Raw genomic sequence first — 22764 nt, forward strand, 5'->3', positions numbered from 1 at the left:
CTTTTTACTTTCACTTCTTACATTTTGAACACAAATGTACTTTTACTTCTTACATTTTAAAAACAGACTGGTTACTTTATTTTTAATCTGTGTTTGGTTGCGTGATCATTATTATTTAGAGTCATTGCGTGCCTGTTGATTTTAACACGATCCGTGTATCCATCATTTCCTGGTCTTCTCTAAAGAAGAGGGACCAATGAAAACGTTGTAATTTGCAGTTGTTCATCTGCAGCATCGAAACATTCATTAGCTAACAATGACATTATTGTTCTATTAATATAAAGGGAGGTCAGTTACTCTTTAAAACAGATGGTAGCTATGGGTACTTTTTACTTAAGTACATTTCGAAGCCCATACTTCTTTACATTTACTTGAGTAAAGAAGTTTAGTCAGTACTTCAACTTTTACCAGAGTATTTTTAAACACGAGTATCTGTGCTTCTACTCGAGTAAAGGATGTTTACTTTTGCCATCTCTGATTAGTTGTGTGTGAGTGTATCTTGTGTGTTTTGAGTTGTGATTTATAAGAAATATGTACATCTGTTCCCCAGTGAGGCAGTTGACAAAAGCACTCCCGCTGTGCACACCTCGCCTGCAGCCAAAACATTTTCCAAATCTGCAGCCTCACCCAGGAATGGTAACGGGGTCCCTGCTTCCACGTTTAAGAGCCCAACCACCCAGAACAAGCCTTCCTTCCAGCCTGGAGGCCTACCAGGTACAGAAAGCATTCCCTAGACTCTGTTGTTTACTGCCTCTGAAATGGATGTGGTTTTGTATAAGGTATTGTGTGCAGTTGCTACTTTCAGCCTGCAGAGGGCAGTCCCAGTCTGTTAAATCCCTGCTGCTCAGCCATGGCTTTTATTGGTGGTTTAATACCTGGCTGGTACTAAACCATTTAAGATTATGAGCTCTATAAAAACCAGAGGTATTTCGTTAATGAGCTCAGGTTATTGGATTTCCCCAAGATCCCTTTACTTAAATATATTGTGAAAATGAGAATTATATATCTAATTTTGTGCAAAGGCTGTCCTCAAATCTAGCATGGGACCGTCAAGGTGGTCAGGGTAAATATTTGCTGAAAGGAATCAGTCAGGGATCATTATTAGCAATACTTAGACACAAGTATGCAGTCATACATGAACAGATGCACTATGTGCCCTGAACTATTTCCCTGGAGGCCTTTTTTTAGAAGCGGCTGCTGAAAGGTGCCACGGGCAGAGAGAGCTGGAGAGGGCATAGTTAGCTCTCTGTCGGCCGTGATATTTATCAGATTAGCACATACTTGAGTTCAAGTAAACAGGCACGTATGTTAGCCATGTGGAATGCAACCTTTACATTTATTTACATGAATTAGTAATTTGGGCACTTAAACAGCAAGGCAAAAAAATCTGTGGAATATTTACAACATACAATAAAGCATCAACATGTATAAGATGCTAGAATGGCATTAAAATGTATACATAGGTGTTCTAATTTGAGTCACATACAGTTTGCCAGACTCGTCATTCTCTACATTCCTCTGTTTCTGAATTAAGTAAATATAACCGACGAAACACAGATTTGCACTCCTGCTGAGTCAGTTTGGTCTTCTCATGCAGACTTTTTTCCTCCTTATCTTCCTCATACAGAAAGACAGCACTGACAGACTCTGTTTCACTTTCCGTATTATTAAATGTGGCTCAGCCCTCAATATTTGCTCTTGCCAAAGGGTTTGTTTAGAACGTTCTGCCCCACTGACAGCTTGTCACCATCCACCTCGCTGTGTCAGCTTCTCCACAGATAACACAGTGAAATGCTGCCACTGAAAAATATTCTTCTGTGTAATTCCCTGCATTAATACTGCATTCAATTCAATTTAATAGGCTCCTTTTTAAAATATATTTTCTGTTTTATAAAACAATTTAAATGTAATTTCTTCTCTATTCTCACAAGTAAATTATAATGGAAAGTTGTTTGATTCTGAATCCCTCCCAGGTTGCTAAGGCCCAAATTTGCTTTTGGCTTCGACAAAAACACGTCAATGCTCAGGTAGTGTTTGGAAATGTGGATATTTTAGGTATTATTATGTTTGATGATAACTCTGGTGACAAGCTAATGGTGTTTAGAATAAGAGCAGCTCTTCAAATCAACCATACCAGAAATATTATTTAACATAATAATAATAAACAAATGAAATATCAGAGAGAATCTTCTTTATATCCCTTTTTGTAGCCGATATCTTTTTCTAAATCACACATACTCTCTAGTATCTTTCTTTCTATGAAACCCACTCCCAGTCTTCTCACAACCCCGCTTTGTTTATTCAGTTTGTTTGCTCTCCATTACAAGGACATTTAGGGAGCCCTTGTCCTTTGACCTCGGAAGTCTTTGATAACGGTGCTCTCTTTCAATGGGGTCTCTGTCCCCAACGCCTTCACCCTGGAGCACTCCCTCTGAGGGCGGAAACACTAATCTCCGTTCAAGATGCGTGTTTGCACTGAGAGAGAGAAGGAAAAACTCGTGCATCCTCTCCATATGTGTTGAGATAAGATGAGGGGGGTTATTTTTCCAGGTGTCTCATCTGACTCTGGGAATGTGTTGTTTCCCTTCAGTGGGGAAAAATGTATCCGTTGTCTGGGCTGGGTTTGGTGGCTCTGTCCAACACAGCTGTCTCAGGCTACAGGCAGCGAGGTTAGAGATCATCAAATCACTCACACACCTAAACACAAGTAATGACTAAAACATACAAAATATTGGATCAGTGGAAGAAAAACATTGTATGAAAAAGGTTTTGAAAGGAGTATTTGTCCAATAGCTTCTGTGTTATCAAAGTTTCTTTCCATTTGAAAACTGACCCATTATTTTCCTTACTGGTTTAGGTTTTCCTAAGGGTGGAGGAGCTCCTTCATTTGGCAAAGTGACCAACCCTACTCCCAAAGGTCCAGACCGCCCCATCCCTCAGCCACACCCACAGGACCTCAACTCTCTGGTGCAGCGGGCCGAGCACATCCCAGCCGGGACACGCACCCCCATGTGCAACCAATGTAACACTGTCATCAGGTAAAAAACATTTAAAAAAAAGGCATTTACCATAAAACATTTTTTGTAACAATGACAACGTTTCAGTGATTACATAGTTCAATAAGAGTGACTCACTCTCCACAATGTACTACTACATTTCCCCCCCTAAACCACTTTCCATTGCTTATTCTCAACAGGGGCCCATTCCTCGTGGCAATGGGCATGTCATGGCACCCGGAGGAATTCAACTGTGCTCACTGCCGCTCCTCTCTGGCAGTAGGGGGGTTTGTGGAGGAGAAGGGCCAGGTGTACTGCGAACGTTGCTACGAGCAGTTCCTCGCTCCCACCTGTGGCCACTGCCAACAGAAGATCCTGGGGGTGAGTTAGGAAACTGAAGAGATATTGATATTTTCTGTAGTCTACTTGCACTAAAAATGTATTCTCATTAGAAACATCCGACACTGTTCTTAACATGAAAAGATAATGTAGTCATTGTTATTAAAGAGTGAATGAGGTTGCTTTAATGTAACCGTTAAAACAAATGCAAGCCATTATCTGTTATCCAAAGGACAATAACTAGAAAATAATTTAATATTCAAAACCTGAAACATTTTAGTTTTTGTTCCATAAACAAAAAACAATTGTGTTGCTCATTTAAGGAGTATTTTTCAAAAAATCAAAAGCAACTACTGATTGTTAACACAAACAAAACAATACAGCATAATACATCATAAGAAACCGAGTGCAGTACAAGCCAGGCTTAGAACATATCAGGTTAAGCACCAAAACCCCAACAATTCTGTCTCCAGATTTTTTCAAGAAATCAAATCATGTTGTTAACAACTGCAACAGGCTGTTCCTCATTTTTTTATTTCTTCTATTTTCTCCACAGGAAGTCATGAATGCCCTGAAACAGACCTGGCACGTGTCCTGTTTCGTCTGTGCCGCCTGCCAACAGCCAATCAGGGGCAACACATTTCACATGGAGGACGGGCAGCCATACTGTGAAAAAGGTTAATTATGAAGCCCACGCTAGTAAATGACAATGCTGTAAATAAAGCCATGTGTGCAAACAGAATAACATTTATCAACATGCTTTTATTTTAGACTACTATAACCTCTTTGGGTCAAGCTGTCACGGATGTGACTTCCCCATCGAGGCAGGAGACAAGTTCCTGGAGGCTCTAGGATCCACCTGGCATGACACCTGCTTTGTGTGCGCGGTAGGTCCAGGAGAAATTTTCAAAAGCAACAAAAGGGTTAAAGTTAAATGTTTTTATGTGAATAACAACACAGCTCTTCTCTCTCTCCACAGGTCTGCTCTGCTAGTCTGGAAGGTCAAGCGTTCTTCTCCAAAAAAGACAAGCCTTTGTGCAAGAAACACGCCCACACAGTCAACATCTGACCTGCCTCCCATGAATATGAGTTGGTTGGTGTCAGTTGAACCGCAATGTATATTTCAGTCAGATGATAAATATTTTCAGAATTGTTTTCAGAACTAACATTGGGTCAGAGGTTCCTCTATAAACTTATTTTTACTTTTACATTTTTATGTCAGTCAGTTTTATAGATGAATATGGAGTACATTTCACTGTTGGCCCCCTGCCAGTTCCATTTCTGTGCAAGTTTTTGGTAAGATTTTTATTTGTGCTTTTTTATTTGCTCTTGATGGGCATTTGTTTCACACAGAATAGGATATTTTACAGCAATGACCTACTGAGCCCCTCGGGGGTCACATATCGGAAAAAAGTATTGATGTGTAACAATATACTATCTGTTAAGCTAGTGAAAGGTTTAGAAATTATGATTATTTAACATTAAAGGGGGAAATTATTTATTTGTAAACAAGACTTGATCAGACAACATGTGTTCTGGCAACAAAAAGACAAAAAATGGGATATTTTAATATTATATTATTGTTTGTTTTATTGTTTTAAAGTAATGTGCTATGTAACAATTCCCAGTGGAAATAAGCACACACTGTAATGTGCACAGCAGTGAGGAAATTAGACACTGTGCAGGTCAAGTTTCATGCTTAAAAAACATATTTAAAAAAAAGTCTGGTCATCAACACAAGGAAACCATAATATATTGTGTTGTTTATGTTTATTTTGTTATGCCGACAGTTCAGGGGAAAAGTATTCTTCCAGTAAATACCTCCATACAAGTCATTCCTTTTAATAAAATGCATTACATTTGAAATATTTGTCATTGTTTGTCTTAAACATTAAGGAACTGGACCCTCTGGTGTGGCAGTGCGGCAGGACCTTGTTAGGTTGAATATGTCCTATGTTTGATGAAATTATTCAATTAACACAAAGCGATATATATTTCATGTCCCTTTGTCTTGCACAAAGAACATTGCAGTCTATGTACTAAATGACATTGGATACAATGCATAAATATATACCTCTCTTTACTTTCAATAAAAGGGTTCAACACTGAATACCACAATCAAAGCTCTTGAGTATGTTATTAAACTTGTTTACATACCTTTACATTATCTAAAGCTTTTCTTTGTAGCTGACTTGGACAATAACACATTTTAAAGCAACTCTTCCTCCTGCAGATATGTTGTTTATGATGTGTATGCTGCACTTTTAATGCGTGTAAGTGCATAGAAAGCATTGCAGCAAATAACTGATCCCTCTTTAGTTCTTATGTGCATTACACATCTTTAGTTAGAGTAGTTTATTGGGCTGGCAGACAGGCACCAGTATGCTTCACCTGCAGTGAGAGGGAAATGTGCATCTCCACCGGGACAGGAGAAACACCCACCTGGCACACAGACTTGGATAATTATGCCAATATAGGAATTCACTCCAGGTTATTTATTTATTCATGAGGGAGAGCAGTAAATGCATACAGTGTTGAGTAAATTGAGTTATTTTACGAGTCTATGGAAGGAAAATGTACCTGGAGTGCAGAGCTGAGTGGATATTACCTGCACTTCTCCAAGACGTCGGAGGTGGGAGCTGTGCGCAGGAAGACCCGCGACTGAAGCAGCCTCAAATAACGCGTGGTACACTTGGAAAAGTCTACCACAAGACAGAGGCACGCATGCAAACAAAACGGAGCACGGTAGAGATCAAATCGACACAAACTGGGATCTTGCTGAGCTGCGTTTGAAGCGAGAAGGACACGGTAAGCATACTTTAACTCACAATAAAAACAGGTTTGCGCCGCAGCTGCATTTCATGATAACCAACCTTTTCCTCTCTGAAACCAGGGGTCCGTAATTTGTTTTCCGTGCTGCTGTCCATTAGAATTTAACCGAAGTGCTTATTGCTGCCTGCCCGGAGTTTGGTGCTGGCAGCAGCTGCGGGACCCCCGACCGTGTTATTGGTGGAGTCTGTGATGATGATGGGGATGATGATGCTTATCGGTGTCAGGATCGCCACTCAGTACAATTTAACGTTTGACCCGAGATAGATTATCGCTTCTAAACTGCGTTAGGATAGGATGGAGTTGAGTTTGGTTTGTTTATCACATGATCTTAATCACCAAATGAAGTTTGCCCAGTTGGTAGTGGATTGTAGATGTTCAGATTTCAATGTTCCAAATGTTTGTTATTCTAAACTGGGCTATTTAATCTAATTAGGATCATTTAATATTCATTTAAGCTACTATTGATCTTGCAGTGAGATTGTTTTCCCAACTGGTGTGTCCATGTTATGATTAACCCATAAACTTAATGTTTATGGTATTATTTTATGATTCTTGGGATGTCCTTGTCTAACACTCATAACATGTTGTTGACTAATCAAATAGTTGATATAATTGACAGAACTGTAAATTCTCCCTAGAAGAATCGTACTAAGCACGACTTCTAAATCTCGTGTTTACGAGAAGTGTTCTCATAAGTTTCTTGGAAATAAGTCATTAGCGCAAAGTGACTAATCAAATAAGTTTACTAATTGACTTATAGGAGGCAGGCCCTGTTGCTCACTGTCAATTACAACTCTGGTAATGATCATCAGTGTTCAAGGAGTTAAACACATTACAGGGAAAAACCTACTGTGTGTGTTCATGTTTGGCAGCAAGCTTACGAATTAAGATGTATAGTGGCATGGTGTCAAAGGCAGCGTTTGACTGTTAAATGCATGGCACAACATTCTGTGCTCTGCAGTTTATCAGACTGTCAGTGAACCAGTTGATCTCTGTTACATCACTGAGTTCCTGACGTTTACATCAGCATCTGCGGGCAGAGTGAGACAACGTGCTGCTGCACCTAATGCAGGTATGTGGTGTTGTCTTTAAGAGCACCAACCATCCTCTGACTCCGCAGGACAGAGGAGCTCATTGAAGCAGAGCTGAGTGAGTGTCTTTGGGTAATATTAAACACACAGTGAGTGATCAAACCACCACCCAGCCTTTGCCCTGGCTCTGCCCCTGGCAGGAGTAACGCCCGTCATTAGGCTCACACGCTGGGCATGGCATGTCAAGTGAGGGTGCATGGAAAGGCAGCATTTGTGGTCTACCACAGACTTGAGTGTTACAGCTTGTTGGACTCTAGCAATGATGGCTAATTGTGTGTGTGTGTGTGTGTGTGTGTGTGTGTGTGTGTGTGTGTGTGTGTGTGTGTGTGTGTGTGTGTGTGTGTGTGTGTGTGTGTGTGTGTGTGTGTGTGTGTGTGTGTGTGTGTGTGTGTGTGTGTGTGTGTGTGTGTGTGTGTGTGTGTGTGTGTGTGTGTGTGTGTGTGTGTGTGTGTGTGTGTGTGTGTGTGTGTGTGTGTGTGTGTGTGTGTGTGTGTGTGTGTGTGTGTGTGTGTGTGTGTGTGTGTGTGTGTGTGTGTGCGCGATAGTGTTATGGTTGCAGCATGAAGGCAGGCCTGTAAGATAGAGTCCTTACGAGCTCTGTATTCAGTACAATGTTGGACAATAGTATTCCTGAAAAACAAATCCCAAACATGTAAAGATTGTTGAATGGATTGATAAAATACACTTTATACCAAAAGGTCAGATCAAACAAGACATTTCCACTAATACTAGTACATCAGAAGTACCATCACATATATGTACAGTAGCAAAAAAATCTGTCCTTTTTATAAACAGGAGCTAATTTGAGCATATACCTGCAGCTTCAGGTGCACACACAGGCACCCACACACACAGTTAAACACACTCGGTTATTAACTCTCTAATGCACATAAACACATGGACAACACTTATGATATAGCTAGATACTGGCCTGAGTCTGGGTTTGTCCACAGGGCTAAGCATAGCAAGCTGCGACCCATCACCCCAGTTTCCTTCCTTATAATTACAGGAAATGAGTCCAGCCAATCAGAGCAAAGATATTTAGTGCATATTAACAAGCTCAATGGGAGCAGTATTTTCGGACCGGACAGGTAATGAGCGGGAATGTGAGAGCAGATTGGGGGAGGTTTTTGCCAGAAAGTTTGAAAGATGTTAGATATTGAAGAGCGCTGCCTGAAAGCAGAATAAAAGTAATACTGGAGTTTTGAGTTTATCACCTCACACTCCAGCTCATTGCAGTCTGTCATGTAATATGAGCACAGTGACTGTCAGACGGATCAAATGGTGGAGTATTTCAACAGACAAACTGTCACAGTGAACTTTGTTCAATGTCTTTACCATCTGCCACGATATTTTCTTTACTTTCTTATTCTCCACTGATAGAGAAACGAACATTAAGGCTTTCCGAAGGTATGTCTTTTCCATCTGTCATTTATTCTCTGATTTCTGCCTGTGGTGATCTGTTCAGTTCCAACAAACTTACACAAGAGGCTAGATCTCCCATGCACACCCATACAAACCAAAGGAAAGACACAGCCATGTTTTCTTTGTAACAACAACACTGTCAACACAAATGCTGCCTGTGATTCAGTACTGTGCTTAAATTTGCAGTATTGTATTCACAAGTATTGTGGTCTTTCTCTTGACCATAGTCAGGGAAATCCTTTTGTGGGAAAGGTAACTTAAGTTTGAATTTCAGCTTCGATTTAAACTGATCAATGAGAGTATTATCCTGTACCGCCTCTGGCTCCCATCAGCTCGGAAGTACAGACGCAATGCAACTGATCTTGTTCCACTTAGGAATAATCTTCTTCTTACCTGTAGGCTCTATGACAATTCATTCAGAGCTAAGCACAGCAGCCCCGCTCTCTGTTTCATCTATAGTTGCTGATGAGAGACAAATGAAGGCAACAGGAATTACTTCAAGCTGCAAGCTACTCTGCTCTTTGACTGGAAGGTCAGCAGCCATGTGAGAGAGAGCCGACATCCTGTTATTAGACACAGAGGCAGAAAAAAAGAAGGAGAGTTAAAGGATGAGTGGGGTGATTGAAGATCGAAGAACAGAAGAGGATAAGGGGTACTTTGCAAGATTCGGTGAAAGTCAAAGTGGGGAAGTGACCTGAGCTTGAAATGTAGTCTCAGTCCTTTCAGCTATAGATGGGAGACATATGAGCTGCTTCTAATAACTCCACTTATTTTTCTTCCAGAGAAACAGAAGTACTGGAGCTTTGTCTGGGAACAGTGACAGCATGCTTTCCGATGTCCTATGTGTGGAGGGTGAGTCAGGCTCTCAGGCACTCTAACTGTTGTTTTTCATCTTTTATAACAATTCCTATGAATTTAATGTAATGGCACATGCTTTTTGCAATTTCTTGAATGTAAAACTGAAACATATTGACAAATGTTCAATATAAACTCTCAAATATATTTGAGTAGTTTTACTTGCCTAATGCACAATCCATTCACAAATAATATTGTGAAGAAAGTGAATCCAAAGCTAAAAGCTGTATTGATCAAGAGTGTTGATTCTCCTGCAGTTAAGGTTGTATTTGGCAGTTCTGATCTGTGTGTTTTGTGCGTATGTGTTCCTGATCGTACTGCCGTTGCGGCAGCAATTTGCCTCCAAAGTGGCAAGCTAATTGACTTTCTGCCGAGCATGTGGCTATGTAAAATAAACCGCACCGACTATAATACAATCCTGTTTTCTCCTGTGAGGTATCAGGCTAGACACAGGCTCCCTCTACCGACTGGAGTGCCGGAAATGAATGAGATCAACATCTGATAAGAGTGTAGTACATTTTAGAAACTCTCAGAAGCTTTGATTTCATATGAGTCAGTCACCAGAGAAGTACAGTGCTTGTCAATGTATGCTCATGTGTATGAAAGATTAGACATTTGTATCTAACAAAGTCCGACAAATAACCAGTTTTAAAACATTACAGATGGGGCTTATATTTGTTTTTATAGATGCTTAATTTGTTATAAACTAGAGGTTAATGGATGCGATGGATAATACATTATGACTTCCTACGCTCATGTATACACCTCTACACCTCTACACAAAACAGTAGTAACAAATCATAGGATGCTATTAGTCTTTTGTAAAAACAGGGGTATGAGGACATTTTTGGGCACAAAGAAATCATTGTTACTGTTAGTGGAGTGAACCCATATATTTTTGCCTTATCGTTTCAACAGTGAGCACTGAGCAGGCGTGCTGCATCGTTTAATAAGCATTCCTTTTACATTAAGCAATGAACTTGCTGCTACAGGACCCATCATAAACAGCAGAATATGCTGACAAAGCTCCAACATAGCTGCATATTGTACAGTAAGGAGCCAAACCCATGCAGAGCTACTGTATGTAAGGAAGGACAATAGCAGCTTCTATATGTTGGGAGAGGCTGGCTGGGACTCCTTGTGTGACAGTGACCTGCTGGCAGGAAAGCAAAGAGGGCCGAGGCCAAGCACCGCTTTGAGTCGGAGAGTAACTCACACCCGTAAAGAATGTCAAGAATCCGCGTGTTAAAGTTCACACTGTATCACCATCTGCGGCTGGATCCTGGCAAATAAAAGGCAGCTGTGTGTGCGAGGGTATGTGTGTGTGCATGCATGTGAAAAACAGATGATAACAATAGTTCATGCAATTACTTTCTTTGAAGGTTTGATTGAAGTTGATGCATATTATGTTTGAAGAACTGTGTTTTTAAAAACATTTTTTATAGCAAATGTTATATTTCACAGTCTCTCTCATTGTCTCACACACACACACACACACACACACACACACACACACACACACACACACACACACACACACACACACACACACACACACTTCTGACAAGCAGGTAGCAGGCTGGATGTCAGCACATAATTACACTCTAACTTAAAGGTTTATTAAGAAAAGACAGGTCACCCAGACCACCCAGAATAGCTCTGAAACTCACCTGTTTTAGCTGAAATGGAAAGTGGGAGAGTCGAAACTCTTTGCTGTGTTATTTCAGTGCAGAACCCAGCTGTGACTCAGTGTTATTTTGCTGATACAATATTGGCTCAAGGTTACCGGAGAATGTTTTGTGACACTTGCTTAATATTTATATTTCTTTATATCTGTGTGAAGAAGGGGTTCTGTGTGTTGCCGCACTCAAAACATATCAATGTGTTCTCCCTCGACAGTTTGATCCTTCAACAGATGGATCTGAAAAGCTTTGTTCAGAATTCTTTCCCGTCTTCTCTACAGAAGACCTTACTCTGCACCGTATCTGATTCTGCAATTGAACTTGCGCTTGTCCGCTAAATAGCAAGTGACAGCAAGTGCCAGTCAGACTGTGAGAGGAGAGGGAGAAACAGATGCAGTCAATTTCAGTCGTGTTCGTGTTTCTCCTGTTGCTTAGCCCTGTGTTTTTGATGACAGATTGTGAAATGGGTTTCATGTGTGCATTTTCCCCCCATAGATTCGTGAGAGGGCAGAGGGCATTTAAAGAGGTACCTGTGAGGCCATCTGCAGGGAAATGCGCTGACGTCAGAGATTTGGATTTCAGGAGGAGGATGCAGTGAATATTCAAAAGAAGAGGGGTTTACATAGATCAGAGCAGGTGAGTCCGCCCTCTGGGTGACATATCTTATTAACACCACTAATCCCTTTTTATTAAAGACTCTGGCACATCCTGGAACAACAGGACATAATTGATTGTTAAGCTCCTTACACACCAAACTGACACCAAAGAACACGTACCGAAAGAACGTCGCCTCACGTCCCCTCACGTCTTGGCCATGTTTCACACTGGAACACACCGCAAAGACTTCAGCCGACGGTCAAGTTGCACATACGAACTGCGCATGCGTGAGTGGCAATAACTCTCCTTACCAGCAGGCGTCGGTAGTGTGTATTCGTCATTCAAAAGAGGCAACAACCGGAAGACAGACTGCGTGATACACCGAGAGAAGAAGAACAGACTGCGTGATATAAACAAATAGCGTGTGCGTTCCATTTTCACTCTACAACGAGAAGCTCATGGGGCTTTCCCCAACCTGTGTCGAGAGCTGGAGTTAAATGAAATCTCAGATTTGCCTTCTTAATAGTTTGTTTGGGTCCCTCACTTCCGTTTCGCTTCTCTTGCAGTGATTCGCTAAACTGAACAGCCAATCAAGTGATTTCTTTAGCCGATTGCCTACCGATTCAACATGTCGAATCAGCGGCGGAAGGTCTCGGCACGGCCGAAAAGACACAACGGTGCAGTGCACACCAATCTGAGTAGGGCGACACGACGCTCATTGACGGCCCGACATCTATCGACGCCGAAAATTGGCTCAGTGTGTAAGAACCTTTTTAGGGGTAGTACAAACACTGTCACCTCAGCTGTGCAGTGTTTTTTGAGTTCATATGAGTTTATTTTCAGCTTCTGTTGTGATGTTTGGCATCCAATGGCGCACTGGTTATTTCTAGAAACAAGCAATCACATCACAATCCTTGTCAGGTTTGCTCTATATATGTTCGTCACATCCCTGGTGGGTACTTTTGACGTGACAGCTGTTGTTCTTCACTGAAGCAGTATAGTATTTTGGCACGAATTGTCAGAATTTTCCAGACTTTCTCCAGTGACATTTTGAATGTTTTTTTATTCTTATTTTTCACCAGATCTCCTGCAGTTTGACTGGCGATCATTTGTCCTTTTTGGAGCTTTCTTAGGTGTCTTATGTTTCTTTGAAAATATCAAAATGCAGATGGTTAAACTTAATTTTATAGCTATAAATATAGCTATAAAAGGAAAGCTAGAGTGATTGGCTTTCAGCCTCATATGACCTACCTCGGCAGTGTCTGTAATCGGGAGTAAGTTCTTTTGTGGGCTTTGTTTAACAGTTGGCACCACTGAAGGATACAGAAACAGACTTTCTGAATTATTCATGCAGAAAAACAACACTTTCAGCAGCTTGAAAAAAATCATTCTTATTTATACCGTTGAATTGATTTGCAAATAGGTCTGTAACATTACAGTTCAAACAAAGACTTCATCCAGGTATTTTTCTGCTTTTCAAATCAACTCTCAGCAGGAAAACGGGTTATCCACACCGATCAGTCATTCGTCCTTCATCTTTAGTTACGCTTTCTGTTCAGTCTGAGTAGCGAGCGGCCTCTCCCTGTCTTTCCAAGTCTGGACCTTTTTCGGTGGCTCCTAGAGATTTAAGTAGAGGAGAGGCTGTATCGGATTACAATCCAGAGAAAGAGCGTAGCAGCTAGCTAACCTGCTACAGCCTGGATTGTTATTGCAGGTGTAGAGCAAACAGCTGTTAATTACCTCTACAGTACGTAGCCGCACATGGTGATCTGCTGTCACACATGAATGGCCTCGTACAAGTGCACGTTGGCATGCCAGAATACACAGATTAGGATTTAGGGATCAGAAGACAGTTTCAGGGGATAAAACACTTTCTTAGTTTATATAATGCACTGGTTGTATAGAGTATTTGCTCTGGTCGTTATTGCTACATGTATGTATGAGGAAGGCTTGTTCTGTTTTATTCCTGCAGTCAACCACATCTGACCACAGAGCATCGAAAATGTGTCATCTGAAAAAAATCTATTCTTTTGAGTATTTATTGGATCTCTTCAGAAATATATAGACATTCTTTTCAGTAATACAGTTGCTTGTATAAAGCCCCTAGTTGTATTAAATCATATTGTAGAAACATTGACTTATTGAATACTGTCTGTCTGTCCATTTTTATCAGTATTAGAAGAGTATCAGACTAACAAACGATAAAGACTCAAGTGCTCGTTCTTGTTTAGCACTTCTCTGGCCTCCTAAGTGCTGCAGAAGCTCCTTCCTCTGCTTGTCAACACACATCAGTCACATCATCATATCCTGAAACGGCATAGAGCGGGTGATGAGTATTTTATGTCAGTCATTTCAATTTGAGTGACTAGCCTGTAAGTAATACTTAAGATAACTAACCTGATCATATTTGAGAAGTATTTTGTCCAATTGAATCATGTCAACATTATTTAATCTCAATCTCAAGTCAACCAGAACAGTTTTCTAAACCACCCTTTATCACAGACACAAGCACGTCTCTGTTTGAGAGTTCGTGCTCACTCCCTAAAGTTTTACGAGGTGTGTGTGTGCGTGTTTGAGTGATGGTGCTCACATTTGTTTGAGCGAACAGCTGCTCCTCCTTTACTCCACCTGTGTAATGCAGCTTTAAACAACACAACAGTAGTTCTCTTGTGCTTCTTGTAAAGATCAAGTTTAATTAACGATTGCCCCGGTTCTGAGCACATGATTCTTACTGGCAAGAAATTGGAAGATAAGCGCCTTTTGTCTTGAGTGCCAACATCTGTGGCTTTATTGGTTTCCAGATTCAAGTTTGAGCTGAAAAGGCTTGAATTGAACACATAGGTGCAGTTTTTCTGCAATTACAATAACTGTTTTCTGCTTTTGTACACAGTGGTCAAGATGGTGGGTGTTCGCCACCTTTTAAAACCTATGTTTATTTTACTTTTTGAAAGTGGTCCAAATTAAGCTGTAGGTAACCTTGGGTGGACCATGGGAGTACACATGGGTGAAAGGAAAGGGAAGGGGAGACGGGAGAAAAACCTCAAATGTGAAAGGACTGGAACTCCGAGGGTTCTCAAAACAGAACCCAAGATTTCATTACACATACCTGGACCACTGAGGGCATGGAAAACCCCTCCCTGTGTGCACACACTCACACACATGCATGCACTCAACAGCTGGGTTGGTCAGAGAAATAATAAGAATAATGTAAACTAAATAAGGCAGAGACAAGTCCCAGCCAACAGAGCCAACACGTGTCGGCGGCTTCAATAATACGCCGAAACCCAGGTCATCAATCACAGACAGGAGGCTTTCAGTCGCGCTGACAGGCTCGGACAAAGAGGAGTTTTTTTGGGCTGCTCTCTGAGTGTGGATGGGCCGGTGGCGGCTGTTTCCCCAGACCTGACTACAGCTCCTTGAGTCAGGTTTGGTTGGGACTCATCCAAAGCGTACAGGACTGACTGATGAGGCATCACATTTAACCAACGTCAACAACAGAGTTAAGCTAATGGTCATCACTTGTCAATAAGGACGGTTGGCAGCCATCACACAGTTCCTTCTCACTAGTTGTTTTTTCAAGTATTGGTGTCGGTGTAAGCTGCGGATCATAGAAACCATCGTGTTTTTTTTGTGGGAATATTCTCATGGTGGCTTGACAGTTTGCTGGTAACATTATAACTGCAGGCAGTAAATTGGCCTAAACAGAGCAAAGGGAGACAGACAGTCCTGAGGGGCCAAGCTGGAGTTAAGTCCCTAAAATGTAACCTTCACCAAGGTTCAGAAAGACGAGGAAGGATCCAGAACCTCTGGCAAAGACAAAGCCCCCAGGATTTCTGTGTGTGTGTGTGTGTGTGTGTGTGTGTGTGTGTGTGTGTGTGTGTGTGTGTGTGTGTGTGTGTGTGTGTGTGTGTGTGTGTGTGTGTGTGTGTGTGTGTGTGTGTGTGTGTGTGTGTGTGTGTGTGTGTGTGTGTGTGTGTGTGTGTGTGTGTGTGTGTGTGTGTGTGTGTGTGTGTGTGTGTGTAAAGGGAAGAGGAATTGTTGAGTAGCAAGAATGTTGTTCAGTCTAGTGGCTCTCAACCTGTTGGTCGAGACCTCTCAAGGGGTTGTAGAGAACATGTTTTTCTTACGTGTTCTGCCTCTTGTGTGCCAAAATGAATATATTCTCCCTCTTGGACACTTCATTAAATAAACTAAAGGTGTTATAAATCAGATATTTAAAAGGATTGCGTGTTGCTTTAGCTTCATCTTTACAGTAAATACATTAACGTGATATTGATCTACACAACTACCCCTTAGTGAGAAATACAATATGGGTTTCAGTATTTCTTAAATAATATTACAATTTAAATGTGTGGATGAAAATGCTTTCACTGAATGTCTCACAACCATAAATTAGAGTTTTTGGTAAGACTTTGAAGACGCAGTTTTTGAACTGCTCTCGTTCTATTATTTCAGTTGATATGTTACTTCAGAAACCCAAGCAGGCTGTAATTCTCCTGTCCACGGACACAAGTTAATACTATGGGCCCAGTACAAATAGAGTTCATCATCATCCCGATGTTCTCAACCCCCCGTGAGTTGAATGGATGTCTCACTGCGTCCAATCGTTTCTTCACCCACAGTCTGTCTATATTAGACACAGGCTGACAGGACAGCTGTCTCTGTGCTCCGTCTTGGTCCATGTTTGCATGCACAAGGATGCATGTGTGCCTTTGCAATGGATATGGCATGGTAAATTAATGTTATATGGCTTGTTTGACTGAGTACGCTGTCTCAGTGCTCCAGCCTCTGATCCTGATATCGGACCCTGCAGGGGAATCATCACCAAGGAATTTGGCAGGCTTTGATCAGAGAGCTGTCCAGTGATGGTGCGTGGTTTATGCGCTGTGTGAAGACGCAAACATGTCACACACAACCCATTCTTTTGTAAAAGATGAGTGTGTCATCTAAACAGTGGAGTGTAAGATTGCCTTTCAAGTCAGACAACTGTATATAATTGTCTATCGAAGCCAAATTTCCTTCTGTGAAACAACCCAAAATGAACACATTTGACATATTGAAGGCCAAGAAGCCCAGATGACTAACATAAACAAACAGAAACCATAAAAAGTGTATAATTGCCATGGCTGTTTACATTGTTTCGTCAGAGCCTTCAGATAGAAGTTTAACAGATCATAAGAAAGTAAAAACTGCTGATCGACATGTGCTAAAACATAATATAGGAACTGTAGAAGAGCATCCTGACATTTCAGCGACACTTAACCCAGTCAGCCTAAACATTTCAGAAAGTGCTCAGTATCCAAAACGCTCCCCTCGCAGCATCCTGGCATTAATTATAAACATATGTGAAGAGGGAATGCAGGGTCACATGGTTACATTTCAAAGCTCATTTTTAGTTGTCATTTGAAGCTTGCATGGCTATGGCTGCTCTTTAGTTCACTGTTTGATATTTTACATTTTGGCTTTCAGTTAACTCTTCAAAGCAACCAATAGCAAGGAAAACAATGCCAAAACCGCAGATGAAATATTCCTAAAATGAAAGATTGATCTTGAATTCTTTGACACATGATATACAAAGGTATATGTGACTCGGGAATAATGTTGCATCAATTCTTCCATTGGAGACAAGGAGCAGGAATATCTCAGTAGCTACCTCTGTGTTGGGTGGGTACTGCAGGGAGAGGGTCCTATATCAGCCCCACGTACCAACCCCAAGATAAAGGAACAAAACTTTCCTATAAGAACCTTTAGTGTGGGAGGAAATGGCCATCCATCATGGATAGCATGTGATGACAAGTCTGACCCTGTGTCCTCTCTTTCTTTCTCTCTTTCCCCATCTCTTTCTTTCTCCATCTCTATTTCTCCATGCACAAAATGCTGGTAGTCTGGCTGCCAGTGGTTCACATTGTTTCCTCATTTAGTGCCATTTATCACGACGTCTCAAAATGCTATTACCTGTATTTTGTATTGATTTATAACCTTGAGAGAATTCTCAATTTTACTATTTATAGCTCAGTTACATACTACTGACTAGGGCTGCTCAATTAATCGTATTTTAATCGTAATTACGATTTTGGCTTGCAACGATTATGAAAACAACATAATCGAAATAAAACGATTATTTAATTAAAAAAAAAAAAAATGTTTTATTGGTTTTTCAGTTGAATTATACTTAAAGTTCAGGGTAATCAACTGTTAAAAACATACTGTTCACATTTTATTTTTCAATAAATAGATGTTTTCAAAGTAAATGGATAATCGTTTTTAATAATCGTGATATCAATTATTGACCCAAATAATCGAGATTATGATTTTTGCCATAATCGAGCAGCCACTGACTGAAAAAAGAAATACAATGGGGAGTTATGTTAATGTATGAAAGAAAGATGCATTGTGTTTTTTTCTGAATACAAAACTCAATCATCTAGTTTATCTTAAATAAAATATATAATAAATATAATCTGTTCTGCATTGTGGTATTTGTTTCTGCAAGGCTTTATAAAAAAATCTACTGAGGCCACTCTGTACGTCTTAGAGGAGCACTCAATCTTCAGTGGTGGCGGCCTCGGAGTCCAGCCCTCCTCAGCAAACTGGCAAACAGTTTTCTCTCCCTTTTCAACCAAGCAATGTTAAAAGAGAATACATATGCAATCAGTAATGCCTTGTTACAGTATACAGTAACATACACTTACAAACAGTTGCCATTAAGTAAGAAAACGTTGCTTATGAGGGGCAATCATGTGCCATGGAAAGCCAATAATGTGCTGGTTTTCCTTCGAACAAACCACCATCAGTTTATCCTCTGTGGTTGAAGCTGAGTTTATCAGTGAAAAAAAAGCCAAGTCTTATTGTAGGTTGGAATTGAAACCTGCAGACTCTCAGCCCATCACAGCACATTGATCCTTCTTTGTCTTCATGACTCAAAACAGAAACATCAAGGAACAGTGTGGACGTTTTAGTCTGATCAAGAATAATTTCACTCCTCTCGTCTCTTTGCTCTCCTTACACATACACCATACTTTATCGGCAAGTCTTTTAATCCACCACAGCTGCTCTACTGTAAATACAATTAACCCCAGTAATTGTGTGATGTTGACTTTAGGTTTGGTGCACTTTCTCACTGACTGCCGGTAGCCCGTGCTCTCTGCGGATGACATCATTGGGTTTCAGGTTGCCCGCTGTGGCTTCGTTTTCCCAGGGGGTCGGGGGGGGCTGAGCGTAGACCTGGAGAGCAGATCCATGCTGTGTGAGTAGACACTCATTCTTTCTGCTCAGACACATACATACACAGTCGACTGACCTCTCTGCCACCTCGCTGTGAGCTGCGTTTGTTATTGGCTCAGTTATGATGTGTTGACAGATGAGGCAGATGTGTGTTCCCCTCTCACAGATAGTTAGCCGGTGTTGTTTTCAAAGTTGAAAAGCTCCGGAATTAGCAGAGCAAAGACAATAATTCGGCTTCACGGCAATCTGTGTTGTCAATTAGGAAATACTGTTTTGGCTATGATTTTTCCTGAGTGTGTGTGTGTGTGGGCCTCCTTACATTTTTATTTCCCATTGTGTATAGACAAGGATTATAAGAATTTCCTCTGGAAGTTGGATGTCATGCTATATGTACTTTTGCTTCATTCCGTATGATTTTGTGATGAAAATGCAGGCACCAAATCCATTTTTTTGGAAGGCAGTTTAAAGTGCCTTCATCCCTGCAGAAACATTTTAGAAACTAAGGGGAGTAAGTGAGTTGTTAGTTTCACTCTGTCAATCATCACTTTCAGTTATTTAAATTCCCTGGAGCTCGCAAAATCAACCTTTTCCACTGCGATGTCAAATAAACAGTGTGGGTCAGATTGCCTCTCTTTTATTTTTCTATTTTCTACATGGACACACCTGGGGATGGCAGATCGTGGTCAGCAATGAGGCATCTTTAAGGAAGCGATCCCTTTCAAATCTTCATGGTTTTGTTGTTCTGCCTAGTTGTTTTATGTAAAAGATGTGATGGATAGAAGCACATGGTTCATGTATCTGACTGTCTGACAGGCAAGATGGAGATTCCTTAAATCACCTGGCTTCATGAGGGGAAACCTTTTAACACTTGAGGATCGTACACACTTAAAAACAAAGTCTGAATCGAGGGATTTGTCTGTAATCCTGTATTGATCCTTCCTAGACGGGCTGTCTGGTGGACTGACACTCTGCCATACCTACATGCACACACTGGCTGCATGCCTCACTACATCTAACTATAGAATTGAATACAAGTGGAGGCCAATTTGTGTCAGATTTAATGACTCATAAAGGAGTAGTTATGTTGGGTCGAGATTGGCAGAACTGCCCATTTTGTTTTCCAGTTTAAATGTCAGTCCCAGAAGAGCTTGTATGTCAAGCCTGTGTAGACATTTCACTGCTGCTGACTCACAAACTGTATTCATCCAACTAAACTGCACTAGAGGGAGATGTCAGCTACTCAATGCAGCCAGCCAGGAGTCTCTAAAAATAGGTTAACATTTATGTTGTTGTCGGCTGTTTATTATGTTTTGTTAAGAAGGAATGCTTGGACGTAATGCTCTGTTACGATCCATCATCAGCAGGCAAGTTATTAGTGTACATTTGATAAATCAGTTTAAATATGAATTGAATTGCATCCGTCATTTTTTTCACTATTTGCTTAGAAATACTACAGTATGGTTGAATATTTTAGGACAAAGTGATGTTACATTTACATCCCTGATTATCAATAAAGTTTCAAATATTAGTATTATTCTCTAACACAGAAAATATTTACAAAAAAATATTAAAATAAATATGGCTTATTGTATTTTCATGAAACCGGCTATCATTTTAAAGCAGGTGTCCCTTTTGATCAATACTATGGGCATAATATAAATGGCATTTGCCTAAAAAGACTAGGTAAAACAGGTGTCCAAGAGAATTTCAGAAATAAACACTACACTGTAACAATTTGCTTTGGTCTATACTTTTGAAACAAAGGACATTAGTACAATTTGCATTTAAGCAACTCTCTTACTAGGTGTGCTGTCCACGCCTCATTGTGTCAAAGAGCATTGAATGATCTGTGAATGACAATTACAGTGAGTCAGTTTGAAGTAGATTTCTTTTTAGTTGCAATTTCCCGCATCAAGACACAGACTGCACAAGCTTTGACTTACAGAATGAAAGAAATTTAACTGTGTAAGCCAGTGGATCAACTTAAGACACAGAAAGGCTACTAATGATCAGTCTATAGCTATACATTTGTGCCTTTTTGAATGCATGCTTACTGAACAGCTTGCACTCTAAGTAGAATTAATTCAAGCCATTGGATGTTTGAAGGAAAGCACTTGTGGTAAGTTGACTTGTAAAAAATCTCTAATCGTGGTATTATACAATTATTTAATGCATTTAAATTGTTTTCTATTCAGTATATCTTAATCAAACAAATGATTTGTTTGTTTTAATTTGACTGGCAGATTGAAATATCATATTGTCGCAACGCTGCCCAATATCAGTTTTACTGTCCAATTCTTTCTCTTCTTGCATTTTGGAAAATGTAGGATTGGGCCTGACCCATACCATGGACATAAAGGCAGTTTTTATTGCCCTATGCTGCGAACATTAAACATGTGTATCACAAGCCCCCTTACTTAATCAAATTGACCTTGTACATATGTGGAGTAAGATAAAAAGTATATCTGTAAACAGGTGGTATCAGTTTAATTGGTAGTTGATGCCATTTTCCTCTCGAACACCTGTCAGTGGGACAGCAGTTACCAAAAAAAAAAACGTCAATCAGTCAGAACAACTCAAAAAGTGGCCTTGACCATCAACTGGTTTACACCGGATTCATTTCTGCCATGGAAGTCTCACAATTCGGCAGAGTTAAAGAAAAAAAAATCAGAGCAATGACTAATGATGGATTAAAAAAGGTTAAATGAATATCCTTCCCATGTTTATTGGTGTGTTTCAGCAGAAGAAGAAAAATATAGCCAGAGTGTGTGTGCGGAACAGGACAATGGCTGGAGTGTGACTGAACACTCATGCGAAACGTGTGGTTGCATTCTCGCTTTGTTCCATGAGATCACAGTTGTGGCAGATGCAGGATAGACTGGGAGCAGCTGTTTTGCTTTCTGCTCTCCAGTTACAGACGCTGGCACTGCCTGCACTCTGGGGATGGGCAAAGGGGCACGCTGTTGAGTCTTAATAGTGTTTGTTCTCTGAGGGTGGGCACAAAGAGTCCTCAGACCCAGCAGTACCACACCAGTATTCCTGGCATCGGAAGAGAGGGACGTGGCCGAAGGTGTCAAAGAGAGTGGGACTGGTGACAAGACATAACAAGCAGCTGGTCCCCCTCTCACAGGACCCCTGGCGCCATTAATTACACTGACTGTGGAGGCTATGGTGAACTCAAAATATTATTGGAAAGTGCTCTGATTTATTGTGCTTTTCAGTGGAAGTCAGATCAGGTAAGCATCTGGTAGAAATCATTCAAATTGACTACATTTAATAAAGGTGTGAATGTTATATGTATTTGTAGGAATTAGGACCTGAGAAGTCACCTGGCAAATGTGCTCTAAGAAAATCTTGTTTTATTGCAAAGGAGAGGAAAAACTGAAAACTCCTAATAAAAATTAAACCCAATGCGCCCAGCTGCCAGACTCAATGGCAAGAAGTCTAATTTGTGCATAATAAGCAGTATAGCAAAGCACTTCCAGTATTTACATCATAAGCTGGCCTTACTGCTGTATTGTTGAGTTTGATTGTCATTGTACGGCCTGAATCAGCGCAACAAATGTCCATTGTAGCTTGGAGTAGGAGATACATTTATTTAGATCTGCATCCACATATGCAGTGGATTCAGGCACATTGTATGAAGTTTATTATCTTTGCTCAAAGCATTAACAGAGCAGTTTAATTTGAATACAGACCAACAATAATAGGTTTTCTGATGCA

General features: G+C 40.6%; 2 protein-coding genes across 9 annotated transcripts in view; both read left to right on the top strand.

Annotated features, from left to right (window-relative positions):
• The window catches only part of pdlim5b (PDZ and LIM domain 5b), a 38414-nt gene extending 32956 nt beyond the window's left edge, over positions 1 to 5458 (top strand). For all 8 annotated transcript variants that reach the window (XM_079656681.1, XM_079656680.1, XM_079656682.1 and 5 more), the window contains 6 exons: positions 551 to 714; positions 2858 to 3038; positions 3197 to 3377; positions 3892 to 4012; positions 4107 to 4222; positions 4315 to 5458. In XM_079656681.1, coding sequence (XP_079512807.1) covers positions 551 to 714; positions 2858 to 3038; positions 3197 to 3377; positions 3892 to 4012; positions 4107 to 4222; positions 4315 to 4404 — 853 coding nt within the window. In that variant the 3' untranslated portion in view covers positions 4405 to 5458. The remainder of the gene's footprint in view (positions 1 to 550; positions 715 to 2857; positions 3039 to 3196; positions 3378 to 3891; positions 4013 to 4106; positions 4223 to 4314) is intronic.
• A 497-nt stretch (positions 5459 to 5955) lies between these two features.
• Positions 5956 to 22764, top strand: part of bmpr1bb (bone morphogenetic protein receptor, type IBb) — a 59838-nt gene continuing 43029 nt past the window's right edge. The window contains exons 1-3 of the mRNA XM_079656688.1: positions 5956 to 6143; positions 9466 to 9535; positions 11716 to 11856. The gene's annotated coding sequence lies outside the window, so the exon portion shown is untranslated. The remainder of the gene's footprint in view (positions 6144 to 9465; positions 9536 to 11715; positions 11857 to 22764) is intronic.

Source organism: Notothenia rossii (assembly GCF_949606895.1).
Source record: "Notothenia rossii genome assembly, chromosome: 11".
Classification (NCBI taxonomy): domain Eukaryota; kingdom Metazoa; phylum Chordata; class Actinopteri; order Perciformes; family Nototheniidae; genus Notothenia; species Notothenia rossii.